Genomic DNA, 9286 nt, shown 5'->3' with positions numbered 1-9286 from the left:
TCTGTTCAAAATGTACCTTACCAAACCTTTAAAAATGGGTAACAAATATATAGTTTCATTTTGTTAGTCAGTTTTGACACGGATAAACAAGAAAGCAAATTATTTAGCTCAGCATCAGTGTTAATTTTTGTGTTAAAGATATTGGTGGCGTTAAAACGTATTTGCGTTAACGCGTTATCGCATTAACTTTGACAGCCCTAGTTCAAGCAAAATCATGTTTGTTTTTTTTAACTAAACCAAGTAGTTTTGTTTTTGTTTCAATTTACGTTACAATTACGTTTTTAAAAATGTTTAAAAAACTTTTTTACCGTAAAATCACACCCAGAATTCGGACATTCAAATAGAATATAAGTAGTAAATTCAGATTCAGATTCAGACAATTTTATTGATCCCAAGAAGGGCAATTCAATTCACAGACAACATCCAGACAAACATCCAAAATGTTACATGTCAATCACAGATCAGTAAAAATGACAAACAGAGGTCGGTGAAGGACAGCAGATAACTTAATACAAATAAATAATATATTATTAATATGTATAATATATCATATTATTATTAAATATATTATATATAAACTAAGACATGTCAAGACAAAAACAATTAAGGTAATTTTTAAAATAATTGTTCATTTATTTTTTGTTCAGCTCCTCACGAGCTGTTTATCTGTTGAATTTGTTGTTGTGGGAGGAAACCAGAGGACCTGGAGTAAACCCACAACAGAGAGGTGAAATTCACAATTCACACTCGGCTGTAAACCGATCCAGTGAGTGCTGGAGGTCACAGACCGATGATGCCAACAGGACCACATAATCTGCAAAAAGCCTTCTCCAAGTCCACAAAACACATTTAGACTGGATAGGCTCTCCCAGGCCCCCTCCGGGATCCTTGCGAGAGTGAAGGGCTGGTCTGTTGTGCCACGGCCGGGACGGAATCCGCATTGTTCCTCTTCGATCCGAGGTTTGACTATCGGTCGAACCCTCCTTTCCAGCACCTTGGAGTAGACTTTACCAGGGAGGCTGAGTAGTGTGATACCCTTGTAATGGCACACACTCTCTGGTCCCCCTTTTTGAACAGGGGAATCACCACCCCGGTCTGCCGCTCCTTAGGCACAGTCACCGACTTCCACGCAATGTTGAAGAGACGTGTCATCCAAGACAGCTCCTCCTTTGCCTCCGTCACGGAAGTGGCTGCTGCTCTTCGGGCCTGTCGGTACCTTGCAACTGCCTCCGGAGTCCTGCGAGATAACACATCCCGGAAGGCCTCCTTCTTCAGTCGGACGGCTTCCCTGACCACCGGTGTCCACCACGGTGTTCGAGGGTATGACACAACTGTCATATTTCAGCTTTTTTTGTGAGAGGTAACCGGAGCACCGGGAGTAAATCCACAACAAAGAGGTGAGATGAGGTGAGAAATCATTTCATCCACATCAATACACCGTTATGGAGAGCAAAAACATGACAGCACTGTCATGTTTTTGTTTCAGCATTTTTGTGGAAGGAAACCGGAGCACCCGGAGTAAACCCACAACACAGCTCCTCACATGCTGTTCAGCAGCTGGATTTGTTGTTGTAGGATGTCACGCTCTCGGCTGATGTTCTCTTTCTCCGCGTTCGTCGCTTTGCACTGATTTTGTAAAGTTTCTTGTCTTCTCAACCTTTTATGGAGCATCCGGCCCTCTCGTCGAAGTGAATCATTTTGCTGTCTCATGGCATTTTTTTGCACCTTCAGCAACTGATGTGAGGCCTCCAATACTTTCTCACTTTGGAGTCTGCTGTAGAGCTCCTGGATCTCGTAGTCAAGTGAGAGGTTTTGATCACGCACTAATTGATTTTCTTCTGCAAGGATAGCATTCCTGTCTTTCAAAGCTTGTTCCTTTGCAATCGTTTTGTGATGCTCCTGAAGTTCTTTATACAGGTTGGCATTTTCGTGAGTTAGAACCTTTTTCTCTGCTTTCATTGATTTATATTTTGCTTGCAAAGCAGTTTTGTTTATGACCTCCTCGTTGAGCTCCTGGATTTCTTCTTGGAGATTCTGATTGAACTCTCTCATGGCTTCTATCTCGTCTGCCACAGTTTGGCAATCGTTTTCAGGGTCGCCGATACATACAAGCTTTGAGTAGAGCTTTCCACGTATTTTGAGAAGCTCTGTATTTCTGGTCGAGACGACTTTTTCTTCTGATTTAATGTGCCTGTTTTTCTTCTCCAAGTTTTCTTTGTTCTGGACCTTTCTTGTAATCGCCTGAACTTGTTGTTCGATGTTATCATTTTCTCTGCTCAATAAGTCCATGCTGCTCTTCCTCTCCTTCCACATGACTTCCCGAACTTTCAGTTCGTCATACTTTTTGGTTTGCTCCATGAGTTGTTGTTTCAGTGCGTCACTTTGTTTTCTGAGGACCACATGTGATGCTATCACCATGTTATCCATTTCCTGCAAAGACTTTTCATTACGGATGTCTTTGCGCATGTCCTGAATACGTTGTTGGAGTTCGTCGTTTTCCTTGCTAATCGCCTCTTCCTCTGCCCGATGTGCATCGAAGACTTCATCCAAAGCTTTTATAGTTTGACGATTCTTCTTGAGCTCCTCGAACTCCTCTCTCATTGTGTCATTTTGGAGCCTCATGGCTTCAATTGTGTCCCTCTTTGCATCACACCTTTCCTCCGAAGACAGCCTTTTGTGGAGCTCCTCAATCTCTTGCTGCAGAGCCTCATTTGCTCTCAGGTGCTCTGCTTTGTACAGCGTCAGCGTATTCTTTAGCTCCTGAATTTCTTGTCTCAAGTCTTTCTCAATGGCCTCTTTGGCCAAATTCAGAGCATTGCACTTTGCAATCAAACCTCTTTGAGTTTGGACATTTTCACGGAGCTCCATTAGTTCTTTTTCCTGACTCTCACGGTGTTGCAGGTCATCAGGTGGTTGGTCAACTGCTCCTCCTACTGCATTGTCTTGGTCAGTAGGATCTGTCTGCTCTTGTTGGTCAACTCCTCCTACTGCATTGTCTTGGTCAGTAGGATCATTGTCTTGGTCATTAGGATCAGTCTGCTGTTGTTGGTCAACTGCTCCTCCTACTGCATTGTCTTGGTCATTAGGATCAGTCTGCTGTTGTTGGTCAACTGCTCCTCCTACTGCATTGTCTTGGTCAGTAGGATCTGTCTGCTCTTGTTGGTCAACTGCTCCTCCTACTGCATTGTCTTGGTCAGTAGGATCATTGTCTTGGTCAGTAGGATCTGTCTGCTGTTGTTGGTCGACTGCTCCTCCTACTGCATTGTCTTGGTCAGTAGGATCTGTCTGCTGTTGTTGGTCGACTGCTCCTCCTACTGCATTGTCTTGGTCAGTAGGATCATTGTCTTGGTCAGTAGGATCTGTCTGCTGTTGTTGGTCAACTGCTCCTCCTACTGCATTGTCTTGGTCAGTAGTATCATTGTCTTGGTCAGTAGGATCAGTCTGCTCTTGTTGGTCAACTGCTCCTCCTACTGCATGGTCTTGGTCAGTAGGATCTGTCTGCTCTTGTTGGTCAACTGCTCCTCCTACTGCATGGTCTTGGTCAGTAGGATCTGTCTGCTCTTGTTGGTCGACTGCTCCTCCTACTGCATTGTCTTGGTCAGTAGGATCAGTCTGCTCTTGTTGATCAACTGCTCTTCCTACTACATTGTCTTCGTCAGTAGTATCTGTCTGCTCTTGGCTTGAAGCCATGCTCTCAATCTCTTTAGATATCGTGGAACCCATTTTCTGCTCTCTTAGAGTGCTGAAAGTACAGTTTTCTTAAGAGTGCTGAAAAAACAGTTTTAAAGTGTGTCCAATATTTGACCTACAGCTGCATTCACGGCTTCACAGCTTCCTTTGAAGCTGATGATGTCTTAAAGTCGTACTTTAAGACATCATCAACATTCTGATGATGTCATAAAGTACAGCTTTAGACCATTATACAGTTTTGAACGTAAACATTCTAAATGTGTCTCGGTTGAGTTCCAGTCGCAGTGTATGTGAATGACATCAGCAAACATGGACCAAAGCTGTTGCCTAGCAACGCTATTTCGCTGAAATGCGCTAAAACGAAGCGTTCCAGGGAGTCCTCTGCAGCTAAAAGTTGAATCATTTACTTTCACTATAATTCTATGGAAAATGGGTACAAACGAGTCTCCCCTTTACAGACATGCTCACTTTATGATAACCACATGCAGTTTGGGGCAAGTCATAGTCAAGTCAGCACACTGACACACTGACAGCTGTTGTTGCCTGTTGGGCTGCAGTTTGCCATGTTATGATTTGAGCATATTGTTTTATGCTAAATGCAGTACCTGTGAGGATTTCTGGACAATATCTGTCATTGTTTTGTGTTGTTCATTGATTTACAATAATAAATATATACATACATTTGCATAAAGCAGCATATTTGTCCACTCCCATGTTTATCCGTGTCAAAACTGACTAACAAAATGAAACTATATATTTGTTACCCATTTTTAAAGGTTTGTTAAGGTACATTCTGAACAGATAAAAAATGTGTTACGTTAACGTTACGATTTTTTTAACAGTGTCGGTGTGAAACCATGTGTGGCAGTTGTCGCACTAGACCCACGACACCAATCCCTCCGAACTCTCCGGAGGGTCAGGTTCCCTGCACCGGCCACACCACCGAACCATCTGCTCCATTTCTTCAGTGGTGTGACCTACTCACAGAAAAAAAAATATATATGTAAGAAAATTGTCTGATCTTATGGGCTGGCATGCAAAGACTGTTAACAATAAGTAAACTACCGGTGGATGTCGTGGGTCCAGCAGGCGAGGACGAGGAGCTTGATGACAGGGTTGTTGTCCGGTCTTGAGAGTCTGTATAAATAAGAGACAAAGCCTTACATGTTTTGCTTACTCTTCATCATGGCTCATGATACCAACATGTTAAAATGTTGCTTTCTGTTTTACAGTTTATATAAAGCATTTACAGTGGGAGGGAGAGGAAGGAGCTTGGGACCCTCGGAGGCCTGCTGCGGTTGATGTTGAAGGCACTAAAGAATAATCATATTTTATTATTACGACATTAAAATGCATACTCCTAATAATGTCTATACATCACAATAGTAAATCAATTTTGATATTTACATTAATTCAAATGTAAAATAGGTATGCTTTACCAGAGACTTGCTGACCAGGAGATGGGGGAAGGTGGTAATGTCCCTCAACAGGCAGGCTCGCTGGTGTATTGGTGGTGGCAGGCAGCCGGGGACCATGGGAGGCACAAGAGGCTGAGGGACCGGCGTTGGAAAGGCCGGAGCTGGTGGCTGGAGCAGCCCCGAGGGGCACTGTTTTTCTGCGGCTGGGGCGGGAGGTGGTGAGGAGCCTGAAATACTCCTCGATGGCCCCCCTCTTGGCACAGGATGCCCTCCCACGGTCAATGATGTCTGGGGTCCGGGCTGTAAGGCGATGGTGGTGCCGCTCCCTAAAGTTTATCCACCACGTCTGGCCAAGCGCGGTCTTAAGTGCGTCCTGGTGGCGGAGGTTGTATATGGCCAGAGCGTGGGCCAGGACCTGAGGCTTCGTCAGTGGAAACCCGTGACTGGCAGAATACAAACAGTATTCTACCAGGGAATATTCAACTGCAGGGGTGAGGAGAGTCCTCTGACCTTGGACGCAGTCAGAGGCCACCCTTCCACTGACTCGGTCACTCAGGCTGGACTTTGGGACCCCAAACATGTGGGCTGCCTGCCGTATAGTCCGCCTGCCTGCTTCCACCTCCTGACGGGCCTGTTCCATGGCCTCCTGGGTCCACTTCCTCGTCTTCCTCTCCCTCTTCTGGATCTGCCAGATGTTGGGCATCTGCAAATGCACATTCTTTTTTTGCAGTCAGATATAAAGGTTTAAAGGCACATTTCATGTCTCGAATAAGGTTGATAAATTCTATAAACTGTCACATTACCACATATAGACATGCATATTTACCACAGGCATAGACAAATATATTCACCTTAGCCACAACAGCATTACAATTTCTACATCCATCTTTTCTTTTTGACATCTTGATGCTCCTGTAAAGGAAATTAAAAACTCTCTCCCACACAGACACACATGTTACCTACCTTCACTTACGTTAGCTGTTTCTTTCTGTCTCTTTTCTGCTTTTCTCTCTCTCTTTCCTGCTTCTTGCTTTTCCTCCTTCTTGCCCTCTTTCTTCTCTCTCTCTGTTCTCTATCTTTTTAGCCAGGAACATAAACCATACGAGAGAAAGTTGAGAGGCAAAAACATTACTTTTTGGTTAATATATATATATATATATATATATATATATATATAGAGAGAGTATATTTATATATATTTATATATATATATATATATATATATATATATATATATATTTTTTTATATATATATATGAAGCGTGCATGGTATTTCAACTTGTGTACATTTCGATTGTTTTTTTTGTTTTTTTGAAGTGATATAAATATATATATGAATATATATATATAGATATATATGTATATTTATATATATAAATATATATATATATATTGGAGGTTAATCTATAACTAATATTTCCAATCATAAGCTTTCAACACATGTACAGAGACAGTCAGTCAGTCACTCTCTCACACACACACATTATTTGCATTATTTATTAGATCATTATGCATACATATACTTCATGTAGCCTGGCTTATGAACAAGAAAAAGCATTTAATTTTTTTATTTTAATGTTATTTATGTCTGCAGTCATGTTTCAGAGCTAAACACACAAACAAAACAGCCGCCTGCCTTCACTAACACTACGGGATCCTTTGTTCGTCTTTTCCCGCTTTTTTTTCAGACATCCAACATTTCTGCCACTCTTCACTTGACAACAGATGATGTCACACATGATCCTCTATCTTCATTGGCTAGACAAAGCAGGGTAAAGCTAGCTACGAACTGCGCTCATAAGCTATCTCATATTAGCAGTACAGTGAAAACACAGACACACTTTTCAGGGGGACAGATCGCCGCCCGAGCGCAACTAAAGTGTTCTTACTGCTTTATCTCATCAAAGTCACTTTCCTGTAGGAATTCAACATGTAAACGTCCATACATATAGATGAAATTTGACACATAGATACTTGGATATGTATAAGTGATTCTACTTACATTTCAGTTGGGATCTCCGAAGGAAAAGACCGCGAAAAGACCGGAAAATGCGTCACACCGGATAAGTCCGGTTTAGGACAATAGCGGCGAGCGACGTCCGGTTTAGGAAACGGTGACGCTACTTGATGACCTGCAACACCGTGAGAGTCAGGAAAAAGAACTAATAGAGCTCCGTGAAAATGTCCAAACTCAAAGAGGTTTGGATGCAAAGTGTAATGCTCGGTATTTTCCCAAAGAGGCCATTGAGCAAGACAACGACACTTTGAGACAAGAAAATCAGGAGCTAAAGAACACGCTGATGCTGTAAAAAGCAGAGCACCTTGCCGTGAGCCAGCAAAATGAGGCTGTGCAGCAAGAGATTGAGGAGCTCCACAAAAGGCTGACAGATACTACTGACCAGGACAATGCAGTAGGAGGAGCAGTTGACCAACCACTTGATGACCTGCAACACCGTGAGATCCAGGATCAGGAAAAAGAACTAATGGAGCTCCGTGAAAATGTCCAAACTCAAAGAGGTTTGGATGCAAAGTGTAATGATCTGAATTTTCCCAAAGAGGCCATTGAGCAAGACAACGACACTTTGAGACAAGAAAATCAGGAGCTAAAGAACACGCTGATGCTGTACAAAGCAGAGCACCTTGCTGCGAGCCAGCAAAATGAGGCTCTGCAGCAAGAGAATGAGGAGCTCCACGAAAGCCTGCTTTTGGAGGAAAGCTGTGATGCAAAGAGGGACACAATTGAAGCCATGAGGCTTCAAAATGACATATTGAGAGAGACGCTCAAGGAGCTCGCGGAGTTCGAGAAGAATCGCAAAACTTCAAAAGCTTTGGTTGAAGTCTTCGATGCACTGACGGCAGAGAAAGAGGCGATTACCCAGAAAACCCCCGATCTCAAACAAAGCATTCAGGACATGTGCAAAGACCTCCCGAATGAAAAGGCTTGGCAGGAAATTAATAACAAGGTGACGGCATCAAAAATACAACTCGTGGAGATCATCAAAAAGTACAACAATCTGAAAGTTCGGAAAGACTTTAGTCGATCAGGCAGAAGACTGAAAACCACTTCCCATCGACATAATAATATGAAATAAAATGCCTCTTTACTAATAATAATGAACAAATGCCTCTTCGTTAATGAACAAATGGTAACAGTAGACGCGGTTTAACGTGGTAAGCAACCTATACTATCAAAAGAGCCATTTTAGGTCAAATGCAATAAAAAAAGAATCTGTTTGGAGCCGCAAAACATTTGAGCATTGTATTGAAGGTAACACGGCCTATTGAGTCTAATGCAGTGAGGACCCAGGTGCAAATGAGTGGCAGGACACGGAAGAAACATCTCATGCTGGCTTTTAAGAAAATCCAGTGTGCTTGTTCTGGAAATGTCTTTCAATGACTTTTTTTGTTGTCGAATCTGTCCATGCACGATTAAATTCCTCTATTTTCCTCCTAGACTTTTCTTTTTGGGGATTTAGAATCCATAGCTGGCCTGTTGAGCTACTGAGGTTGAGCAAAATTAAAGGATAAAGGATGACGCATATTTTGGTTGACTGAAATTATTTAAAAAAAATTAATCAGTGTATTTAGGCTACAGATTTTTTCAACTGCAGAATGTAAGAATCACCATAAACCTACAAGAATGATAAATAAAAATGTTAAAAATAACCATTTTTCATTTTTCATTTTTTGGGGGGGTTTTTGCCTAAAATGGCTCTTCTGATAGTAAAGGTTGCTGACCCCTGGTCTATATAAAAAGTGCCATGATTGCTTTGATTTGGCTAGATAAATAAAGCTGACTTGACTTGTAGTTATCTGGTGTCAGATGTTATTTGCTGAGACAGGAATATGGCGGTGAGTCACCGGCTCGTGTTACTGTACCCGAGCAGGGGGGCAGGAACTCCAAAAGAAAATCCTTGAGAAAACCACAGTGCAATCACACGAATCCACACAAAGCCTCACACACCTACAGAGAACGTCAGACTAAAGAAATAAGTACAAGCAGAAGTACACAGAGAAAGCAACACACGAGGATTCCTGTTGTCATCTTTCATTTACTTTGAATGTAAACAGAGATCAGCCTGCAGTCGTCCCAATACGCCACCACGGGAGGCAGATGAGTTTGGCTGCTATCAGTTTCGGTCAAACATCATTTACCTTCACGGTTTGAATCTTGGATG

General features: G+C 42.3%; 1 protein-coding gene across 1 annotated transcript; it reads right to left on the bottom strand.

The window, feature by feature from the left end:
- Positions 1-1284: 1284 nt before the first annotated feature.
- Positions 1285-5516, bottom strand: LOC119483155 (kinesin-related protein 4-like). The gene is made up of 7 exons (XM_037761241.1): positions 5130-5516; positions 4941-5003; positions 4756-4827; positions 4573-4667; positions 3126-3742; positions 1504-3032; positions 1285-1364 (listed from the first exon to the last, which is right to left on the bottom strand). The coding sequence occupies exons 1-6, from the start codon at positions 5223-5225 to the stop codon at positions 1540-1542; spliced, it is 2436 nt and encodes an 811-aa protein (XP_037617169.1). The 5' UTR covers positions 5226-5516; the 3' UTR covers positions 1285-1364; positions 1504-1539.
- Positions 5517-9286: the final 3770 nt, after the last annotated feature.

The sequence above is a fragment of the Sebastes umbrosus genome, chromosome 23 (assembly GCF_015220745.1).
Source record: "Sebastes umbrosus isolate fSebUmb1 chromosome 23, fSebUmb1.pri, whole genome shotgun sequence".
Classification (NCBI taxonomy): domain Eukaryota; kingdom Metazoa; phylum Chordata; class Actinopteri; order Perciformes; family Sebastidae; genus Sebastes; species Sebastes umbrosus.
The sequence above is the reverse complement of the archived record's forward strand: the minus strand, read 5'-3'. Positions and strand labels throughout refer to the sequence as shown.

Coding starts and splice junctions, on each gene's coding strand:
- LOC119483155 (XM_037761241.1), bottom strand. CDS start 5,225: ATGGTCCCCGGCTGCCTGCCACCACCAATACACCAGCGAGCCTGCCTG. Junction 4,828..4,940: donor TCCTTCCTCTCCCTCCCACT/GTAAATGCTTTA, acceptor TTATTTATACAG/ACTCTCAAGACCGGACAACA. Junction 3,743..4,572: donor CGGAGGGATTGGTGTCGTGG/GTCTAGTGCGAC, acceptor CTGTACTTTCAG/CACTCTAAGAGAGCAGAAAA.